Here is a 22,540-nt window from a genome sequence, read left to right as displayed (position 1 = left end):
TTCTTTCTTTCTTTCTTTCTTTCTTTCTTTCTTTCTTTCTTTCTTCCTTCTTTCCCTTCCTTCCTTCTTTCCTTCCTCCCTTCCTCTCCTCTGTCCCCCCTTTTTCCTTCCTTCCTTCTTTCCTTCCTTCCTCCCTTCCATCCTCCCTCCTTCCCTCTCTCCCTCTCTCCCTCCCTCCCCCCTCTCTCTCTACCACTCAAGCCACAGCTCCACTTTTGCCTTTTTGTTGGGTAATTGGAGGTAAGACTCTCATGGACTTTCTTGCTTCGGCTGGTTTTGAACCATGATTCTGAGATGTCAGCCTCCTGAGTAGCTAGGATTACAGGTGTGAGCCACCAGCACTTGGCTTTTTTTTTTTAAAGCTCTTTTAGGAATATCTGGCTTCAAGCCTTCATCTCTAACCAAGCATACATGGGCTTTTGTGTCCTGAGAGTCCTTTGGGCAGTACAAGCCAGGTGCTTTCCCTCTACCTTCTCCATTCTGGCCCTGTCTCAGGTGACAGACATGGACTGTTTTATTCTTGGTGTGTCGATGTGGATTTGAAGCTTGGGCTCACAGGCTCAGCTAGCCTTTGGGGATTCAGCTCTCATGGCACATGCTTAGGATGGTGTGGGGTCATGCTGATGGGTTGGGCTATCACCTTGGCACTTCCCTCATGCTACCTTGTCTCTTGTAGGAGATTGCTCAGATGCAGTCCCACATCAGTGACACATCCGTCATCCTGTCCATGGACAATAACCGGAACCTGGACCTGGACAGCATCATCACCGAGGTCCGTACCCAGTATGAGGACATTGCCCTGAAGAGCAAGGCTGAGGCAGAGACGCTGTACCAGACCAAGGTGAGGCTGCACAGCTGCCTTAGTCATGTGGGCAGGGACTATGGTCCCATATTTGTTTAGTCTGTTGTGACCCACCGTGGCCCACAGTTTGTTGGGAACCCAGCACTGTCCTGGGCACTAAGGGAAGCTCGAAAGAGGAAGACACAGCTTTGACCTTAGTCCTTCTGTGGTGGACATTGGAGGGTACACAATGCTGGGTGCAAATGAATGTGGTGTAAACAGAGTCCAGAGTTGGGACCTGGATCAAGGGGAGTAGGTAAGTACTGATTTCCTAGAGACTGAGTTTGAGGGAGGGGAAATATGAATAGTTAGCACCTCATCTGTCTCATTCAGTAGAATAAATTAGGGCTCTGCTCAGTGTGCTTTGATATCAGGGAATTCCTATCTTTTCACTCAAGTCTAACCCCAAGGACAAAGAGGGTGTTCAAGTCCCTTAGATCTTAGATCCTCTAATGGGTGTGGGTAGGAGGTGACTCTTCAGGTAATTTGGTTTCTTAGATCAAGATGGAAACTTTTTAATTGTTCCTTGCTCTTATCAGGCTCTTTCCCTAGGGAAATCACTCCTGGGAGACTTTATCTCTTCCTCCACTTCTCCTTGTCAAGCTGGGATGGGGAAGTTTGGCCTTTGGGGAGAGGAGAGAGGTCTCAGGGACTAGGAGACAATATAGACTTGAGGGATGGACTCCAGACCCTTGTTCATTATTGTCATGAGCTAGGACTGGGAATGAACATGTGGCCTAGCCCCAGGTGGTCACCCCCACAATCTTTCCAGAAGAAAGGTCTGCATAGACATGACTCATGGGCCACTGGCTATTTGGGGTTATCTGTATGGACCTCTGCTTCTCTAGTGAGGGGTGGGTATTCACTAAGCAAAATGTCTAACTACATATGAAAGCTTCCATTTTTCATAATTTTCCATTTAAAGAAACAGCCAAGGGCCTTTAGTGATGGAGCTGGATCTAAGTCTTAGGGGACTGACTGCTAACTCCATGGTGTTTAGGCAGGAGATTAGGACCTAGTGTCAGGGGACAGGGCAGCATATTATCTATCTCCTGCTTACTGAAGGTCATTCTTATTGTGTGTTCCCATTAAGCCATGTTCTCTCTGTGGCTTATTCAATGGCAACATCAAAGGCAGGAAGAATCCAAAAGTAGTAAACGACCCAAGATTCATGGCTAGTTGTACTGGCTCCCACCATACAAAATATGCCTCTGGGCCAAGCCCTCCCAACCCCCAGCCCAGCCCAGGCCTATAGCCTAGGATCCACTTAAGCTAGCAAGGAGAACATACAAATGGACAGCTAATTGACTCCCTTTTCTGTTCACTTGCTCATTCCCTCATTTACTTGTTCATTCATTAGACATATTGAGCACCAACAAGGCACTATGCCAGATCCTGGGAATTCTGAAATAAAAGAAAAGATCAGACACCCATTCATTCTGAGTGTGATGGGGAAAGTACAGAAGGGTGACATCATGATACAGTGTGGTCTCATTGCGTTATGGACTGGTGTATCCAGGGTATCAGAAACTGAATTGCTTCCAAGCATGAGATCAGAAAAGGCCTGAGGAAGTGGCTATGCCATGACAGAGTGGGAGCTAGCTAGAGAAAAGGGAGAGGGAAGAGGCGTCCAGGTAGAGGAGGAGGCTTTTGCACACTCAAGAGATATGAGTGGGACATATTTGGTGAAGCTGGGAGCCAGATAGATGATGGGCAGGGGCAATGAGAAAGGATTCGGTAGGAGTTTGACCTTGACCTTGAAGAACTACAGGGAAAGGAGGGCTGCCCCTGCAGATGGGTATTAATAAAGATTCAGTGTGGAGAGTACAGGACCTCTAATAGTTCTTTTGGACAAATCAAACTGAGGAGATGGTTAAGCTTAACGCAAATAACTTCAGTGACAAGTGGTTTGAAATGGAGGCTTCTGATAGCTTAGTGAGGATGGGGACTGCTTCTGACCTCTGCCAAGCTCTCCAGGCATGGTGTCTGTGCCAGGCCGGGTTCACCTAGCTCTAAGTCACTCTCTGCTTTGGCTCCGCCCCCTTCTCTCTCCCCCACCTCCCACCCCAGTTCCAGGAGCTGCAGCTGGCAGCTGGCCGGCATGGGGATGACCTCAAACACACTAGGAATGAGATCTCGGAGCTGAGTCGGCTCATCCAGAGGCTGCGCTCGGAGATTGAGAGCGTGAAGAAACAGGTGAGGGACGTTGTTCCCGTATCTCTCCTAAGGGAGGGGTGGGCTGCTCAGCAACCCTCTGTGCCAGCTCCCTCTCTTTGTTCCTCATCTCAGAACCCCTTTCACCTGTCTTTTACTCTCACTTGTAGTAGGATTTGATTATAGGGTCTTTTAAAAAAGCCACAGGGTTCAGAATGATATGCCTCCCAGGAGTTTCCCTTGTCCCACATGTGGCTGGGTTTCTGCTTTAGAAAGTAAGGCAGGAGGGAGGAGGGTCCAGTCATCTAGTGTACATGGAGCAAGCGAGGTCCAGGCACTGGAGAGCCCAGGGGATGATGAACCCTCCCTGCTCCACAGTGCTCCAACCTGGAGACAGCCATCGCGGATGCGGAGCAGCGGGGTGACTGTGCCCTCAAAGATGCCCGGGCCAAGCTGGATGAGCTGGAAAACCGCCTCCAGCAGAGCAAGGAGGAACTGGCCCGAATGCTGCGTGAGCACCAGGAGCTCATGAGTGTGAAGCTGGCCCTGGACATCGAGATCGCCACCTACCGCAAGCTGCTGGAGGGCGAGGAGTGCAGGCGAGTGGGTGGAGGGGCTGAGGGAGCCATTGTCATCTTCCCCTTTGCCTCAGTTTCCCAGCATGCATGGTGCAGACAGCTGGGAGGGCTGAGGATGCTTTTCAGTTTGCCCACATACATAGCCTGGAACAGCATCCAGTCAGGTAATGTGACAGCAACGTCCTTTAGAGCGCAGAGGGAGTCTCAGCAAGCAGCAGGCAACTTGCAAATGTCTCCCATTAATAAAGAGACAGTGGGATCCCAAGCCCAGAGTCTCTCAGAAGACTGTAATAGCAGTTCCTCCCCAGATTAAATTATTTCATTTTCATTTTTTGTAGTGCTACCTCTTCCCCTTACTTCGTTAAGTATGTTAGCTTTCCTACTTATCCACGATGATATACAAGTTTAAAATATAATTTTATTGTTATTATTAAGGTGTTGTATAGAGGGGTTGCCATTTTCATAAGTCAGGTAACGAATACAATTCTTTTTAGACAATGCCACCCCTTCATTTACTCTTCTTCACAACTTCCTTGTAAGAAAAATATACTTAGCTTATAAAAGGTCAGATTAGTTCAAAATACCCATATATAGTATATCAAATGTAATATTTTATATGTTATATAGGATATATGATATATAACTATCATTATATATAATTTATAATTTATTTTTATAACTTATTATTATTGTTATTATTGTCATACTAGGCTTTGGACTCAGAGCTGCATGCTTGCTAGGCAGGGACTCTATTACTTGAGCCATACGCAGTCTCCAAAATACTAAATCTTGGACAATGTAAGGTGCTTGTGGCAATAGTTGGAAGGCTAGCACACAAGGACTGAACACACAAAACCCACAGCACAGAGTGGAGAATTTCAGAAAGCTGTTGAGCTAGCTCCTTAGTAGCAACTCTGATCCTAATATTTCCATTCATCTATTTATTCAAGCAGTAGCCTCTCAGCAGTAAAGCAATGGGCTCATGAGAAATCCATTGGAATGGTGTTGGTGTAGGGACCCCCAGGTTCCCCAGTCCTACATCTCTTTTTTAAAAAAAATTGATACTTTTTTATTGTGAAAATACTGTACAGAGGGGTTAATGTTATATGAACAAGGTAATGAGTACATTTCTTATCAAGCATTGTTGCCTCCTCCAGTGTTTTTCTCCTACCATCCTTTCCCTCCCACCTCCACAACTACACTCCCACTTGATCCTTCCTAAATTATAAAGTTCATTTTTCAACATAGTGTCTTATACATCTCATTGTTACAATAGGTCCACCTGTATCCCTATTTAAACATTTTGTTTTATCCCTTCCCCTCCCAAATTATACTGACATCAAATACAGTGAAAACAAAACGTGGTACATATATAAACAATGGAATTCTATGCCTCCATTAGAAGAATGACATCGCCCCATTTGTTAGGAAATGGAAAGACTTGGAAAAATTATATTAAGTGAAGTAAGCCAGGCCCAAAGAATCATAGGTCTCATGGTTTCCCTTATTTGCAATAACTAGTATATGTCTGGGACAAGTAGAAAAGGTCAAAAGCTATTCATATATGACCAGATAAGATGAAATTAAGTGAAATGAACCCCAAGATTGGGACGCAAGTGGTTTTTTCTTTCTTGCTATTGTTTCTAACGTATTTATAAGATACCATGTTGTTTTTGTTGCTTTGTATGTTCCTCCCCTACGGTATAACCCCAGTCCTCACATCTCTGAAGTGGAAAATGGGTGAGGGAAGAAGAGAGTGGGGAGAGTTAATATTTCTGGCGCCCAGGTCCTCAAGGCCTATGTAGATATGGCAGATGAAGTCTGGGATTCATGTAATGAGGATCTTCTCTGTTTTCTCTCTGTGTGCAGGATGTCTGGAGAATATACCAACTCTGTGAGCATTTGTGAGTATTTCACATCTGTAGGGGAATATGTTTAGGCAATCAACAAACATGAAGTGAATTAATGTTAATTATCAGGACCACCGTGGCACAGCCTGAGCTCTGTTCTCTGTCCCACCTCCAACTGCCATTTGGAATTGCTTCTTTCCTAGCAGAGCCAGCTCCCAGCTACAGGGTAGTACAGCACATTTCCTGCCCTGCCTACCTCAGCTTTCCTCCTGGAGGAAACAGTGAGTCCAGAGAACCAGCTGCCCCCTCCCGCAGTGGAGACTTATGGAAAGGAAGACACTGTGCAAATCAGTTGTAATCTGCCCCTGTCCTGTTCAGCCCTGTCTCCTCCTAAGCTAGGGTCCAGTCCTGATTCCTTAATTTAAGCCATTAGGAAGTTCACTTAAAGAAGCAACTTAGCAATGTATTCTAAGGTTAAGTGCCAGAACTTGGCTTATTGGCTATCTCTGTCCTTTGAAAAAAAGTCCCTGCTACTCTTGTTCACTTCAAGGACAAGCAAGGGGCCAGGCACTGGTAGCTTATGCCTGTAATCCTAGCTACTTAGGAGGCTGAGATCTCAGGATCACCATTTGATGCCAGCCTGGGGAAGAAATATCTATGAGACTTTTGCCTTCAATTAACCAGTAAAAGGCTGGAAGTGGATCTGTGGCTCAAGTGGTAGAGTGCAAGCCTTGAGTGAAAAAGCTAAGGCACAGTGCTGGGTCCCAGAGGTCAAGCTCCAGAAGTAGAGGGGAAAAAAAGAATGAGCAGGGAACCATGTGGCATCTGACTGTTTGTCCTGGAGTTTGAATGGCTTGGGAATTGAATATACATCATTAAACCCAAGTTCACGGTCAGTGGAAGAGTTTTCTTAGGAGGGAGATATTTGAACTAGTTGGGGTCAAGGTTGGAGGGAACTTGGGGCCTCCCTTAACTTGAGAGACACACTGATTCCTCCCCTTTCCCTTCTTCACAGCAGTCATCAGCAGCTCCACAGCTGGGACAGCAGGGGCAGGAACCAGCTTTGGGTTCAATGGTACTGGCACCTATGGCTACCGGTCCAGCTCTGTTGGTGGGGGCTATAGCATGCTCTCTGGGGGCTGTGTCACTGGCACTGGGAACTGCAGCTCCCGTGGGGAGCCCAAGACTAGGCTTGGAAGTGCAAGCGAATTCAAGGATGCTCCAGGGAAGAACTTGGTCCTGGGCTCACCTACCAAGAAAGCCACAAGATAGAGTGACAGCCTCATTCTCCTGCATCTACTCTGCCTGGATTTCTTCTCTAGGAACTTCATTTGTCCCATTTGCCATCCTGTCCTTCCTTTCATTGGCTCCAATATTGCTTCCTCCTCTTTGGCCTCTCATCTTAGTCTTCCTTAATTACAATCCAGGATTCTAGGAGTGGAGTCATCTTGCCACTCTTCTATCACGAATACAGAGACCTCTTAACCCAACCTCCCCTTCCTGGTGAGGAGCCGGGCCTTTCTCTGACTGCATGTCCTCTTGCAGGGGAAGGTTTGCTCTAAGATGAGCCCAATCAATCCTGCTGCTACCCTTCACACCCTGGCTGGGTGCTCCTTGGGTATACAAGGCTTCAGATGCATTGATGAATAACCCTGTAAGAATTGTGTTCTCTTAGGCCAGCACCAACTCAGACCAAGCACCTGATTGCAGAATATGTCTGGCAGGATCACCGTCCATCACAGGGCTGGTCGTACCTCTCTAGGCTGGGCCAACCAGTCATGGGGATTGTACTCTCCATCTCTGAGCTGTAGGCCTTGTTTTGGCCTCACCTTCCTGTTTCTGTGTCCCATCAATAAACTTATAAAACTCATACAGAGTCAGGTTGCCTCTCTCTCTCTCCTAAGGAAATCCTCATCTCAGGCCATGTCTCTTCTGCATGTACAGTGGTCATTAAATGGGACATTGGGACATCTAAGGTCCCACTGCCCCAGAGTTCCAATATATCTTGATCTTGCATTGGATGGAGGATCCTGACACCTAGGGTTCATCTTCCCTGACTCCCTAGCAAATGCTCCTTCTAAGTCATGCATTTCTCACAACCATGGTCCAGTGGATATGAAATCTTTAAGAACACCCAGGTTATCAGTAGGAAGAAGGAGCCAGCACTTATCTAGTGGCAAGATTTAAGATTTGTCAGGAGGCAGCAGAAAGCCAATTCTAGGATGGCTAGGAGTTAATACTTTCCCTGTTACCTAAAAAAAGGCCCCAAAATGTTAAAGTACTGGTGGCTCATGCCTGTGATCCTAGTTACTCAGGAGGCTGAGATCCTAGCATCACAGTCCAAATCCAACCCAGGCTGAAAAGTTCAGGAGGCTCTTATCTCCAATTAACCAGCAAAAAGCCAGAAGTGAAAATATGGCTCAATGGTAGAGTACTATCCTTGAGTGAAAAACCCAAGGGAGAGTGCAAGGCCCTGAGTTCAAGCCCCAGTACCAACACAAAATGAAGGAAGAAAGAAAGGAGGAAAGGAAGAAAGGAAGAAAGAAAGAAAGAAAGAGAAAGAAAGAAAGAAAAGAAAGAAAGAAAACATAGGTTTCACCTTAACTAATAACCTGATCCAAGTAAGTAATGACCTGATCTATAACACTGGGTATACAGGAATGGAGAAAATGATCTCTATTCCTCAGGGAGATAGGTCATAAACAAAGATAATGCAAGCTGGGCACCAATGGCTCACACCTGTAATCCTAGCTACTCAAGAGGCTGAGATCTGAGGATCGTGGTTCCAAGCCAGCCAAGGCAGGAAAGTTCATGAGACTCTTAACTCTAATAAAACCACAGAAAACTGTGCTGTGACTCAAGTGGTAGAGCTGAAGGGCTGAGGGACAGCGCCCACACCCAGAGTACAAGCCCCTTGACCGACCAAAAAAAGAAAAAGATAATGCAATATGAGTGAGATAAAAACCAAGGAAGATCCAGGGGTAGTCCAGGGGAGAGTAAAGGAACCTCATGGAGGGCTGGGCAGACTGTCAGCTGAGGTAACATGTGTAGAGGTTTCAGAGACCAGGAGGGAGCTCATAGGGGTACAAAAGGAAAACATGGGTTTTGGAGCCAGAGTACTTGCATGGCAAAAATTAGTTATTGTTATCCTGGTACTGGTGGCTCATGTTTGTAATCTGAGCTACTCAGGAGGCTTAGAACCGAGGATTTTGGGTTGAAGCTAGCCTTCAGGGCAGGAAAGTCTATGAGACTCTTATTGCCAATTAACTAGTGTTAAAAAGCCAGAAGTAGGTATATGGCTCAAGTGGTAGAATGCCTGGAGCTTTTTGGAAAACCCAAACGAGAGCCAAAGACCCAGAGAGTTCAAGTCCCAGTATTGACACAAGAATATAAATTGGTTATTGTTGCTGGAATATGAAGAATGAAACTGGAGGAGCTCAGCAGCCCTGGAGGGAATCAAAGGCCCCTATATGAAGAGGCAGCAGCAGAAAAGGATCAGAGAGGCCTGTTCTTGTCAGTGAAGAGCTGAGATTTTATCCTGAGGAGTGTAAGGAAGAATTAACCACTTTGTCACGAGACCTGGAACCAGGACGACTGTCTGTCCCTGACTGTATGACTTAGGATGCTTCTGTTTTATAGGCCTTGGTTTCCTTGTCAGTAGAAGTGGTTCATAACAGCTGTTATCCCATAAAGTTGCCATGAGAATGGAATTTAATGAAATAATGTTTGAGAATGATTTAATGCCAAGCACTTAGTACGTACCCATACATAGTTGTTTTTAGTCTTATGAGATGTAGACTGTTCTTTCAAGAAGCTTAGGAGAAAAGAGGAGCAGAGAAGATTCGATAGAGATCAGAAAGTGCATTTCTGATGACGTATGTAAACTTCATTAAGAGCATTGGCAGATAGGAGGTATTTCTGCCATCCAACTCCTATGCTTGGATTCTGACAATTCAGCCCGACAGGCTCAATGGGCAAACTATGAAATCTGAGTACCTGCACACAACAGAAAGTAATTTTGAATTCCCAAATCCAGGGCAGGTTAAGGAAGCTATTCTCATGGCCTTCCCTAATGGACATCCTGGGAAGACTTCTGTTGTGTGGTCCTGTTACATGCAACATGTGGCCTCCAGCATCACCGAGGCAGGGGGAAGGAAGATGGCAGTGCACTTTGGAGGTTAATTGCTCCAACTCCACTCACATGTCAATGGCCAACACAAGTCACATGTTTCCAATGAAGGCTGTGACAGGAGGAAATATATGGATATTTGACACACGCTCAGCAGACTTTGGCACAAGCTTCCTGTGTGCACGCTAATGCTAGTCCAAGGCTGAGAGAGCTTCCACCTTTGGCCAGTGCTGGGAAGATGCTACGTGTATTCTCTAGAGTCCATTCAGACTCCTTTGGATTCTGACAGTGTAACCCTGGCCATAGCAATTGGGCTGCATGTGATATTTTAGGTCTCCTTGGTGTTTTTATGAGATGTTGTAAGTCTGCTTCCATTTGAGGAATTTATGTCCAAGAAACGGTGAATTTTGCTCAGGGTTTTGTAAAGGATGTTTCTTAAAACTTTTGTTCTTCTAAGATTTTTGGCTAACGAGATAGAGCTGTAGTTAAGAGAGTGTTTTTAAGATACCATTAACAAACTGGGTGCGGGTGGCTCACACCTGTAATCCTAGCTACTCAGGAGGCTGAGATCTGATAATCATGGTTTGAAGCCCACCTGGGCAGGAAAGCTCATAAGACTCCTTTCCCTAGTTAATTGCCCCCCAATCCACAAGTAGATCTGTAACTCAAGCACTAAGCTTGAGCAAAAAAAGCTCAGGAACAGCATCCAGTCCCTGCGTTCAAGCACCAGAACCAGAAAAAATAAAACCAAAATTACTGTTAATAAAAAAGAATCCTGTATTAGAAAATTTGGTATTAGAATTAGCTTTCATTTTCTTTGCTTTCTGGTTTTATTTAAAGTAAGTTCCTTAGGGCTGAGAAGGTGGCTCAGTGGTAGAACTCTTACCTTTCATGCCTGAGGCCCTGGGTTCGATTCCTCAGTACCACATAAGCAAAAAGAAAAAAGCCGGAAGCAGCTCTGTGGCTCAAGTGGTAGAGCACTAGCTAGCCTTGAGCTGAAGAGCTGAGGGACAGTGCCCCGGCCCAGAGTTCAGGCCCCATGATCGGACCCTCCCAAAACCTGCCCCCCCAAAATAAAGTAAGTTCCTTTATTAAAAAAATTAAACTCATATTAAAAAAATCAGAAATACTAAATAGTAGACCAAACCCCATCAATCAATCTCTTAGTCACTGTTGTGGAAAAGACATTTTCTATTACTCCTCGAAAAGTACCATGTATCTTTCATTGTTGTTGACATAGTTTAGGACTATACATTCATCACTTATTCATGTATTCACTAGATTGACTTTTAGGCACTGTCCCTGAGCGTATGTACTCAAAGGGAGTGCTCTACCACTTGAGTCACAGCTTCACTTATGGCTTTTTGTGGTGATGAATTGGAAATAAAAGTCTCATGGGCTTTCCTGCTGGGGCTGGTTTTGACCCACTATCCTCAGATCTCAGCCTCTTAAGTAGATATGATTACAGGTGTGAGTCACTGGCACCTGGCTAAATCGACTTTTTCAAGAAAACTTCAAGGTTCACAGTAAAGTTGGAGTGGCAAGTATAGAAATGTCCCGTGGGTCCCTCCCTCCACGCACAGTGTTCTCATTGTAAACATCCAGCAGACTGAAACATTTGTTATTACTAGTGAATGGACATCATTGAGGTTAGGATGATGGTGAACAGGTTTTGTGAGGTGTGTGTGTGTGTGTGTGTGTGTGTGTGTGTGTGTATTGGTATTGGGGCTTGAACTCAGGGCTTCATGATCTCCTTTGGCTTTTTCATTAAGGCTGATACTCTACTATTTGAGCCATATACTCATTTCTGGCTTTTTACTGCTTCATTGGAAATAAGGGTCTCACAGACTTTTCTGCTCAGGCTGGCCTTGAATTGAAATCCCCAGATCTCAGCCTCTGGAGTAGCTAGCATTAGCATTACAGGCATATGCCATTAGTGCCTGGCCATAGTTGACATTCGTAGTGCTAGGCATTCTGTGGGTAGGAACAAATGTATAAATGACACATGTCTACCATTATTCTGTCTTACAGAGTAAAATTTTTCATATAAAGATTTTTCACTTGCTGTAAAATCCTCCAGCACTAAGCATATTAATGAATCTAGAAACAATAAGGCATTTGCCTAACATTCTTTTTGTTTTAACTCAGCACAAAATCCATTCTCTCAAGTTTTTTTTTTCTCCCATGATACATATTACTTTCCAAATAGCAGCTTCCTGGGGATAAAAGAGACCCAGTTTAACCAGCACATTTGCCAGTTTCAATCCCAATTAGTTTCATCCATCTTTTGTAGTAAAGCCCTCTTATTTCCAAAGGCAATATTTCTAGCATAGTCGACCAAACTTAAGGTTGCTACATGGTCACCAGAGCCTGAGGTGACACAGGAAGCCACTGCTAGAGGTGAGTGCCATGAGAACCTGCCCTCCCAGACCTCAGCCACCTTTGATCTGCCCACATCCCCACACATGGGATGATGCCTCTGGAGCCTCCATGTGTCACGACTGTCTCCTTCCCATCTATAATAAATGTGATGGTGGTGTGGACCTACGTCTGATTCATACAGTCAGGGGAGCCCTCTGGGGAAGATAAGAATATGCCATTTTATCTGTCTCCTATTCCTAGGCAGAAAAACCTCGATTCCAGAGGAACAGGGGTCTCAAATTCTTTAAAAGTTTCCAGGTAAGATTCAATGACTTCCATTGTAAGCCAATGCTATGGAAAGATTCTCTTCCTATTTAAATCATTTTTTTTGTTTAAATCTTCTCAGTGGCTAGAATTAATACACTCTTTCTTAGCCTAACCAATATGAGGACTATATGGCTCCTGGCTTCAGTAGGAAGAAATGCACTATGGCATGTCTGAAACCTGCTGTTGCACATATATGCACTTAATAAATGTGTGTTATCAATGAATTTTCCTAGCTGGTCTTGAGTAAGTGAAAATCATGTCTAAAAACAAAGAAACAACAAAACTCTGTGTGTGTGTGTGTGTGTGTGTGTGTGTGTGTGTGTGTGTGTGTGAACAACGGGGCACAGGAAAACCTTGCGAAATCATGAGAATATTCTGTATGATGAAGATAACCTGTAGGTTCCTGAAGGGTCTGCGGCCCCCAGACCCCTCCTTGAACAGCACAGAGAGCCCTCCCTTCCTCACCAGGGACACCCCAATTTTCTCTATCTAGGCATCAGTGTCTGGCACCATCTCTGGACTCACGGATGTCTCCACCACATTGTACAATGTGAATAAACAACTTAGCTGTCATTACACCTAGTGATTGGCTCACTGGAAGCTGTCACTCAATTGCCCCCAAGGGACCATATGACTACCCTAGAAGGGACCCCAGGGGAATAACTCAGAGCCCAGCAAGGAGATCTTCCTAAGCACCAGTCTGCTGCACAGCCGCCCTAGGGCAGCGGGGGTGGAGAGGGTCAATCTACCTTCATCCACATAGCAGTCACCCAGCAGAAACAGCCTGGACATCTGCTCTGTTCCTCCCCCTCAGGCCAGACCCACTGGAAGATCTCAGCAGTGATGAATCCAGTAATTGGAGGGAAGCACGTGGAGATAGGGTAGCCAAATTATTATAATACAGGAGGTAAGCAAAGGAAATGCAAGGTTCTGGGCCATTTTATTGGCAATTCATGGAGAGTTCAAGTCTAAGAGACAAAAATCTTGGAGGGTAGATGGTAATTTCCTAAATGAAGAACCCAAGAGGTCCAAAGTGACATAAAAGGTATTCCCAAGGTACAAATTAGGCTGACTCCAGCTTGCTAGCCCGCACTGAACTATTTAAGGGGCCAGCTGGTCCAGGAGTGTATCTGAGCGCCCTTGAGTGCCCGCCCTGCCCGCTCCGCGCTCTGCGCACGGCCCAGCAGCCCAGGCAGCCCAGACAGCCCAGACGCCCCTCGGACCTCGCCAGCCATGAGTCGCCAGCTGTCCGTCTACTCCAGCGGGGAGCGCCTGGGCTTCAGTGGCTGCTCGGCAGTCATCTCGGGCCGGTTCAGCAGCAGTCGCTCGTCCTTCAGGGCCGGGGTCAAGGGCGCAGCCACATTTGGCAGCCGGAGCCTCTTCAACATGGGGGGCGGCCGGCGTCTGGCGCTCAGTGCTGCTCGGGCGGGTGGCTTTGCGCCAGGCCAGGGGGGCACGAGTGGTGGCCGTCCTGGGGGCTTCGTGGGCACCGTCTTTGGCAGTGCTGGATTGGGGCCGACATGTCCGTCTGTGTGTCCCCCGGGGGGCATCCCTCAGGTCTTTGTCAACAAGAGCCTCCTGGCCCCCCTTAATGTGGAGCTGGACCCGGAGATCCAGAAGGTGCGCACTCAGGAGCGCGAGCAGATCAAGGCGTTGAACAACAAGTTTGCTTCATTCATTGACAAGGTGGGTCCTGGCGCATCTTCCTATCCCTGCCTCTGCCCCTGCTCCCAGTGCCCATTGCGCCCACTCTGCCACTGATGGGCTAGTGGGAATAGGTGCGAGTGAATACTTTTCTGAGCCTTTCCTTACTCATCTGCAAAACAGGCACAGTAATGAATCTTGGCCTAATGCGCAGTAATCAGGACCAACGGATTCATGCTTAGACTAGTGCACACATTCCCAAGGAAGGGGAACCTCTCTATTCCTTGTGGGGAGAAGACCTTGGAAAGGGAACTGGTAAACCAGAGGTAGAAGACCTGTGGAACTGGTCCTTTGAGGGCTCCGGCTATCACATAAGTCGATGGAGACACACACTTAGGATAGGGTCACTAGAAGGACATAAACCATGGAATATTCCAGGACTTTGCGAATGTTGAAGCGACTGAAAGGTAGGAAGAGGAAGGGTATGTAAGACAGACAACTTTCCACAGGAAGAGGGAGAACAAAGCCAGAACATTGAAGGGTCAGGGTTAAAGGGCTGTTTATTTTTCAATTCAACACATCGTTTATAAGTGCAAGGCATCTAGATCTGTATCACCCCTTCCATGGTTCTCTTGGAGGGCTCATTCAGAGGAAAGACATGTCAAGGCGAATGTATGTTGGGGAGAGTGTACTCAGAAAGGAGGGTAACGAGGAAGGTATCTCTGGCTCAGGTGAGTGGGAAGAAACAAAGAATGGGCGTCTTTGTCTCCACTATGACAGGTGAGAAGGACACATAATAAACACAGTAGCTAACACTGTTGGAGATGTTGCTCAGCATCTGGTCCCAGTGATGAACTTCTCAAGACACAACCTCCAATTCTCCTATTACTCTGCCTTGCGGATGAGGCAGCTAAGGCCATGGAAGGCTAAGAAATGAGCCCAAGTTGACAGCAGTCAATGTGGGTTGTGTGTGCGTGCTAAGGAGGGTGAAGGAGGAGGCTTGGTAGGAGAGGCTGAATGGGAGACACAGCCACAGTTCTGGAAGACAGGGACCTCCTACTGTGAGTCCTCTTCTCTCTCCAGATTGTGCATATGAAAGTGAATGGCTTAATTTACTTTAACATAATTATCTCCATCCATTTTCCTTCCAATAGTATTGTTTCATTCTTCCTTATGGCTGAATAAAATTCCATACTGTATGTATATCACATTTATCCTTACCTTCAGTTATTGGATGATTCCATAGTGTGGCTCTTGTGAGTAGTGCTGTAGTAAACATAAATATGTGTGCGGCTTGCTCCATTGCATACTTGGGCATGAACTCAGGTCTTCATGCTCTCTCATTTGGCTTTTGTATTGATGACTGACACTCTACCATTGGAGTCATACCTCCACCTTCTGGCTTTTTGCTGATTTATTAGAGATGAGTCTCTTGAATTTGTCTGTTTTGCTTTACACTGTGACACTTAGATCTCAGCCTCCCAAGTGGGTAAGATTTCACATGTAAGTCACCTGTGTGTAGCTCTGTCCCACTCTTGAGTGACAATTTCCATGGAGACTCAACAGTAGCTGGGCTTTGGGTGTCAGGTACGCTTCCTGGAGCAGCAGAACCAGGTGCTGGAGACCAAGTGGGAGCTGCTGCAGCAGCTGGACCTGAACAACTGCAGGAAGAATCTGGAATCCATTCATGAGGGCTACATCAGCAGCCTGCGGAAGCAGCTGGAAGTGCTGTCCGGGGACCGGGTGAGGCTGGACTCGGAGCTGAGGAGCATGAGGGACGTGGTGGAAGACTACAAGAAGAGGTGAGTGGGAGGCAGAGAAAGCTGCTGGAGATGTGGTTTACCTTGGAGCCAGCATTGTTGCCTGTGCCCTCTGCTGAGATGACTGATTGCTATTTCCTGTGCCACAGGCGAGGGAGAGACATGTAAGTAGAATGAGGCTTAGAAAGACAAACCCACCTCATTTTACCCAGAATGGTGCTCTGAACTGCCTAAGGATGTGGGTCCAAGTTCTAGCATTGGAAATAAAGAATGAGGGCAAATAATGAGCTTAAAACCAGAGGGACAACCCAAGTGGTTTGGGAGTTCCTTTTAAGTGGAGCTTTCTGTGGAAGCCCCAGTATGTGAAACACTCACTAATTTTAGAACAAATGTGAAAAGTAACAAAAAATGAATTTTAAAAACTTACTTTGTGTCAAAGTGAGTCTGTGCTTACAAATTCCATCTTTCAAAAGGATAATGAAGCCAGCCTTACTTACTTATATAAGTGGCTTACTTACATAATCCTACTACTTAGAAGGCGGAGATTTGAGGATCACATTTCGAAGTCAATCCAGGCAGGAAAGTCCTTGACACCTCTATTTCCAATTACCCATTACAAAGTCAGAAATGGAGCTGTGGCTCAAGTGATAGAGTGCCAGCCTTGAGCAAAATAGCTAAGGGATAACTCTCAGGCTTTGAATCCAAGCTGCAGCACATGTGCGCGGACGTGCGTGCGTATACACACACACACACACACACACACACACACACACACATTAGGAGTGTATTTGAAAGAACAGATCGGATATCCCCGTGAGTTGAGTCACTGAGAGAATAATAAATATAGACGTGAGAGTGATAGATATAGGTGAGATGATAATAAATACAGATTCAGTGACCTTGATGTTTTGAAACTTGTCTTAGGTATAGGCGACTTTTACAGTTGCAGGAGGAAGAGCTAGTGCTGAGTTCTTTGTCTTGATCCACATGCAACCTAGCTATCTATTCTCTTCTGAGCCCTGCAGGGAAACCTCATGGGAAGGGGTGAAGGTCCTTGATCTCAGAGGGAACACAGATTATGGGCACAGTTTTAAAGAATAATCTCAGAGTGGAAATGAGTACAGTGTGACTAGTGCAAGTGGAATCAAGATGGAAAACAGAGCCTAAGTGGAGATCCAAGAGGGTTTGGAGAGAAAATGAGTCTGTGAGGGTCTGTCAGTGGGTGAGTGAATGTGCAGAGAGCCCCAGAATGGACTCCTTTGAAGCCGCCCTTTCCCACATCCCCTAGAGGAAGGCTGCACCCTGACCGCAGGTGGTGGTGGTAGATGACCTTCCCCTGGCAGCTGCTGGTATGGAGGCTGACACTGCTCAGTGAGTATCTGTGGGACTGAATGGTCCCAATGCCACTGCTGTTCTTCTCTCTGTCCACAGGTACGAGGTGGAGATTAACCGACGCACTGCTGCTGAGAATGAGTTCGTGGTGCTGAAGAAGGTACGAAGAGTTCAGGCAGGGCTGGGAGAAACCCATGGATCCTGACCACCAGTCACAATGACTTTGTAGGATGAGGAAAGGCAGCCTCTTGGTCACTTACTGGATCCTCCCTCCCTTCACTGGGATGCACACAGCTTCCCCAAATCTGCCAGTCTAGCATCTAGCCATTGGACTGCACTTCCAACATGGCCTTTGCACCCCCATGAGTTGGTTTCCTCTTGAGTCGGACCAACATCCAGGGGTGAGGGGTTAGAGAGAGCTAGAAATCCTTGGCTCCCTGTGGCAGGGAGGGCAGGGCAGGGCAGACAGCACCTTGATTATCACCTGTGTGTTCCAGGATGTAGATGCTGCCTACATGAACAAGGTTGAGCTTCAGGCCAAAGTAGAATCTCTGACAGATGATATCAAATTCTTCAAGTGTCTCTATGAAGGGGTAAGGACCACTCCAGCTTTTCTTGTGTGGCTGTTCCTCTTGCAGGTGGCTTCTGGCCTGTGGCCTGGATGGTTGTGTGGATCAAGGGTGGAGGGTAAAGAAGCCTTTCTATTGGTATAGCTGATATCCACTGAAGCTCTACTGAGGGCCTATGAGCTAGGCTTTGGCCTATGAGCTAGGCTTTGAGGAGATCATAAATGGAGGGGAATGATTCCTGACCTCCAGGAATTCATGGTCTGGCAGGAGATTCAGTATGCAGAGGGAAACATAGCAAGCCCAGCTGGTGCTAGGAAAGGCATGGTATTCTAGCCTGATGGAGAAGGAAGAACAAGTGAGCATTTAGAAGGCTGTAATGTCTGAAAGCTTGAAGGCTCTGGAAGGAAGTAGAGCACAGGGAAAGAAAAAGTGGTGGGTACCTGGCACCAGTGGCTCACGCCTGTCATCCTAGCTACTCAGGAGGCTGAGATCTAGGAACAGTTCAAAGCCGGCCCAGGAAGTCCATGAGACTCTCATCTCTAATTAACTATTTAAAAAAAGCCAGAAATGACGCTGTGGCTCAAGTAGTACAGCACTAGCCTTGAGTACAAAAGCTCAGAGACAGGGCCCAGGTCCTGAATTCAAGCCCCAGAGCTGGCACACACATCAAAATGGTGGAGGTGACTTCTTTGAGACCTCTAAGTGCCACAAGAAGAGTTAAGATGTGATGCTGTAGATGAAGGTGATATTTCTGTTTTTTGAGAAAAAAAACATGAAGATGGGTAGAAGGGTCCTGAGTGCAAAATAAAAGAGGAATCCACTGCTTGGGGATGAAACTCAAGGTAGTCATTCTTACACCTGGCAGCCTCTGGTGCTGAGTTGGAACATTGAGGAAAGGCAGACAGGAGCAGTGAGGATTGTGTCCAGAGAGGATCAGGAGAAGTGGTCCTGTCATGGGAATTTCCTAACCGGCTCTCTTCCTCCAACTCTTCTGCAGGAGATTGCTCAGATGCAGTCCCACATCAGTGACACCTCTGTCATTCTGTCAATGGACAATAACAGACAGCTGGATCTGGACAGCATTATCAATGATGTTCGAGCCCAGTATGAGGACATGGCTGTGAAGAGCAAGGCTGAGACAGAGAACCTATACCAGGACAAGGTGAGCCTAAGCCCAATCACCACTGCTGGGACACTCTCTTCATGCATGCATGTGTGTGCCGTGTGTGTGCGTGTGCTCATGTGTGTATGCATGTGCATTTGAGCTCAGTGGGAGATCTCCTGTGTTTTGGAGTTGGGCACCATAAAATGTAATCCTGTGATCCAGGGAGATTGTGGCAGGTTTGGACTTTTTAGGAATATAAATGACATTTAACCCTTACCTAAAATGGTCTTTGCTGGCAGCCGAGTCTCTGTCAGCCTTAACCTTGATAAAGCTCTGACACAGTCATGGGGAATCCAAATAGGTCTGCTTTCTTTCTTGTTTCCAACTTTGACAAAAGTTGGATAGACAGTTGCAGTTGCAACAAAGTTCTCACACTGGAAAAGCAAAGGATCAAAGGATCCTACTGAACTAGAACAGGTTTCCCCTCCCCCCTTTCCCTCTACCTCCCTCCTTTGCTGGTACATATATCACTTCAATAATTTAAACACACATGTGGTCACTTGCCCCATAATAACCGCTCTCAAATAAGTGAAGTGTGTGTGTGTGTGTGTGTGTGTGTGTGTGTGTGTGTGTGTGTGTGTGTGCAACCAGGGCCTGGACCCTGCCTCTTAGCTTTTTTGCTCAAGGCTGGCACCATACTACATGAACCACAGGTCCACTACCAGCCTCACTGACTTTCTTGCTAGGCTGGCTTCAAATCTTGATCCTCATATCTCAATCTCCTTAGTAGCTAGGGTTATAAGCTTGAGCCACTGATGCCAAGCAACTGGGTGAGTTCTTCACTGTGCTCTTCTTTTGTTATCCAACCTCAGATCCAGGAGCTGCAGCTTACAGCAGGCCAGCATGGGGATGACCTCAAACTCACCAAGGCTGAGATCTCAGAGCTCAACCGGCTGATCCAGAGGATCCACTTGGAGATAGGCAATGTGAAGAAGCAGGTGGGTTTCCTGCAGTGAATCCTGTATGGCATTGATTGAGCACCGAGTGGGACAAGACAGAATATGCAGAAGTGTAGAACAATCCTATACTCAGGCAAATGCCAGTAACTCATCTGGTGGAGAAGATCAGAATGCATTGGGATGAGGGTAGGGCATTTCACATAGCACAGCGCATGCTGTTGGAGGCCAGGGGAGCTGGAGGCAAGTGAGGACCTGGAAGAAGCTTCTGTGTATGAGGTGGGATTACACTGGGGAGAAGGTGTCCAGGTGAAGGAGCTGGCAGAGGCAGTGGATGGAGGTGTGTGTGTGTGTGTGTGTGTGTGTGTATGTTATACATTCAGGGAGGACAGTCGTCTATCTGTAGAAGATCCGCAATGCAACCACAGTGACCTGAAGCAGAGAACACCATCAGGCAGAATTAGGTAGATTATGGATGCCTTCTTTGCCAGACGGTGTGATTGGTTTAGACCCCCATGCGGGAGGTAAAGGAGCCGCAGGTTTCACATGAGTGTTTCTTGTTGATTTTAGAAGAGAACAGGGGAGACCTCCTATCTTAGATGGCTCAGGGCCCTGCTCTGGTGTGTGGCCTTGCCCATGGTATGCAGATCCCCTTTCTGGAGCACGTGTAGTTTGGAAGTCAGCAAATCTCTGAGTACTTTCTGTCCATCAGGATCACACAGTCAGGAAACTTGTCAGAGAGGGATCCCAGACCCAAAGTGCTGAATCTCTTTATCCCTCAGTGCTCCAACTTGGAAACAGCCATCGCTGACGCAGAGCAGCGGGGTGACTGTGCACTCAAAGATGCCCGGGCCAAGCTGGACGAGCTGGAGGGCGGACTGCAGCAGAGCAAGGAGGATCTGGCCCGGATGTTGTGTGAGCACCAGGAGCTCTTGAACGTCAAGCTGGCGCTGGACATGGAGATTGCCACCTACAGGAAGCTGCTGGAGGGTGAAGAGAGCAGGTGAAGGGCAGTTTTGTTTTGTTTTCTGCTTTAAATAGAAGCTCTAAGGCAAATAGTCTGGTTCTGTGCAGAACATACTCTATAAAGTCATAGACAAGAAGGACCAAATTGTAACAATCACTAAGAAGCTGTGGGAGAAGGATTATTAGCATTGTCAGGGTTTGAGAACACAAGCATTTCCAGACCCTACATGGGTGAAGGAGAGGCAAGAAGGCCACCAAGAATCACTCCAAGTTCAAATTCACTCTGGGAAAGCCTAGGGCTTGGTAAGGGTTGTAGGCTCATTCTTCTTATTTGTCTAAGGCCATTAGTTCTGGGTGCTGGTAGATCACACCTGTAATACTAACTACCCAGGAGGCTGAGATCTGAGGATTGTGGTTCAAAGACAGCCCAGGCAGAAAAGTCCATGAAACTCTTACCTCCAACTAACCAGCAAAAAGCCAGTAGGTTTGACTCAAGTGGTAGAGCACTAGCTTTGAATGAAAGAGCTCAGGGAGAGCACATTGGTCCTGAGTTCAAGCCTCAGTACTGGTGAGCACGTGCACGCGCGCGCGCGCACACACACACACACACACACACACACACACAGACTATTGGAATATTTAGCATGGGATTGAGCTATTAACTATTCCACACAACAAATAAATAATCCAAAGCATCTGATGGAGAATGAGTCTTTATAGCAGCCCAAGTTTTCACCTCTGTTCTCCATTTCTTGAGAGGTTCTGCTGGAATCTGGAAAGGAAGGAGTCTGGATGGGGTTGGGGACACATTCTAAGAGGAAAGACTTAGTCCTGGATTCAGCTTGTTTGTGAAGGTAATGCCTGTTTTCTTCCCCATCTGCAGGATGTCTGGAGAGTACCCGAATTCTGTGAGCATCTGTGAGTACTTGAGCATCTTAGTTCTCACCTCAGTCTCCTTAGTGGAAGTCACTCTAGTTGAAGGATTTGGGAAAAACTTAAAGCCAGAAAGAGGGATCTAGCTTTAGTAATTGTCAGGGGGCATTGAATGGAAATACAACAATATAAAGTACAGAAGGACTTAATGATGTATATAACCCAATGATCTGTTATAAGAATGAAGCCAGAACAAGATGACAGGCTTAGCTTGCAGGAGGGGGGATTTTAGGGGAGACTGAAAGACCACTGATGAAAAAGAAGTAGTTGTAACAATCATCTCTGGGCTTATGCCTTGGAGAGAGCACTGGGGAGGAGCTGTGTAATGAAAAGCAGGGATATTCCCATCAGCCCCTATTGCATCAACAACATAGATGCTTCCTTTATGAAGTGCCTATTTTCATTTGTCCTACACCAAGGGGGGAACTCTAAAAGAGTTCCTGTCTGCTGTGAGCCTAAAATCTGATATTGTCAGATTGGACATACACTACTAGGGAAAGGTAGAAATATAGGGCCAAGTACATGAAACATGAAGCCATTCTGATATCATCAGACTTATATGAAGACATCAGAATTACATCTGAAGCCACATGTATACTTTTGTCCCCCCTTCCTCCCAGCTGTCATCAGCAGCACCAATGCCGGGCCAGCAGGGGCTGGCTTCAGCGTGGGATTTGGTGCCTCTAACAGTTACAGCTACAGACCTATGGGGCTGGAGGTCAAGACCAAAGGCAGCTGTGGCAGTGAGCACAAGGATTCGCTTACTAAAACCTCGGGCAGCAGCTGTGCAACCAAAAAGGCCTCCAGATGACAGGGCAGCCGTGGCTCTGCGAGTGGGAGGCTGAGGATCCAACCACCTCTCTGCTCTCCTCCCTGGCACCTCTTTCCAAGATGGAAAGTGGTTTCTTCATCACCACAATCCCAATCCTACCTCCTTGCTATGTTGTCCTTGGTGGGGTGATGCTCTGATGCATGTCATGGGCTTTCTTAGTGATCTTCCTCCTGGCTACTTTTCATGGGGTAATTGGCCCAAAC

The 22,540-nt window shown here is 46.7% G+C and overlaps 2 protein-coding genes across 3 annotated transcripts in view; both read left to right on the top strand.

The window, feature by feature from the left end:
- The window catches only part of Krt73 (keratin 73, type II), an 11,435-nt gene extending 4,740 nt beyond the window's left edge, over positions 1–6,695 (top strand). The window contains exons 5-9 of the mRNA XM_013032455.1: positions 677–841; positions 2,912–3,037; positions 3,374–3,594; positions 5,443–5,477; positions 6,439–6,695. Of these exons, the coding sequence (XP_012887909.1) occupies positions 677–841; positions 2,912–3,037; positions 3,374–3,594; positions 5,443–5,477; positions 6,439–6,695 (804 nt within the window). The remainder of the gene's footprint in view (positions 1–676; positions 842–2,911; positions 3,038–3,373; positions 3,595–5,442; positions 5,478–6,438) is intronic.
- Positions 6,696–13,473: 6,778 nt separating this feature from the next.
- Krt72 (keratin 72, type II) lies at positions 13,474–22,316 on the top strand. Of its 2 annotated transcripts, XM_013032460.1 has the most exons (9): positions 13,474–13,926; positions 15,472–15,686; positions 17,076–17,136; positions 17,474–17,569; positions 18,543–18,707; positions 19,523–19,648; positions 20,389–20,609; positions 21,456–21,490; positions 22,126–22,316. In XM_013032460.1, exons 1-9 carry the CDS (start codon positions 13,474–13,476, stop codon positions 22,314–22,316), a joined length of 1,563 nt encoding a protein of 520 aa, XP_012887914.1. The 2 variants fall into 2 exon arrangements, with proteins under 2 accessions (XP_012887914.1, XP_012887915.1); XM_013032461.1 differs by lacking the exon at positions 19,523–19,648.
- The last annotated feature ends 224 nt before the right edge of the window (positions 22,317–22,540 follow it).

Source organism: Dipodomys ordii, unplaced genomic scaffold (genome assembly GCF_000151885.1).
Source record: "Dipodomys ordii isolate 6190 unplaced genomic scaffold, Dord_2.0 Scaffold155, whole genome shotgun sequence".
Taxonomy (NCBI): Eukaryota; Metazoa; Chordata; class Mammalia; order Rodentia; family Heteromyidae; genus Dipodomys; species Dipodomys ordii.
The sequence above is the reverse complement of the archived record's forward strand: the minus strand, read 5'-3'. Positions and strand labels throughout refer to the sequence as shown.

Excerpts from the sequence above, each read along its gene's own strand:
- Krt72 (XM_013032460.1), top strand. The coding sequence starts at position 13,474 with ATGAGTCGCCAGCTGTCCGTCTACTCCAGCGGGGAGCGCCTGGGCTTC. Across the intron at positions 19,649-20,388 it reads TAGGCAATGTGAAGAAGCAG|TGCTCCAACTTGGAAACAGC; the intron begins GTGGGTTTCCTG and ends TTTATCCCTCAG. Across the intron at positions 21,491-22,125 it reads CCCGAATTCTGTGAGCATCT|CTGTCATCAGCAGCACCAAT; the intron begins GTGAGTACTTGA and ends CCTTCCTCCCAG.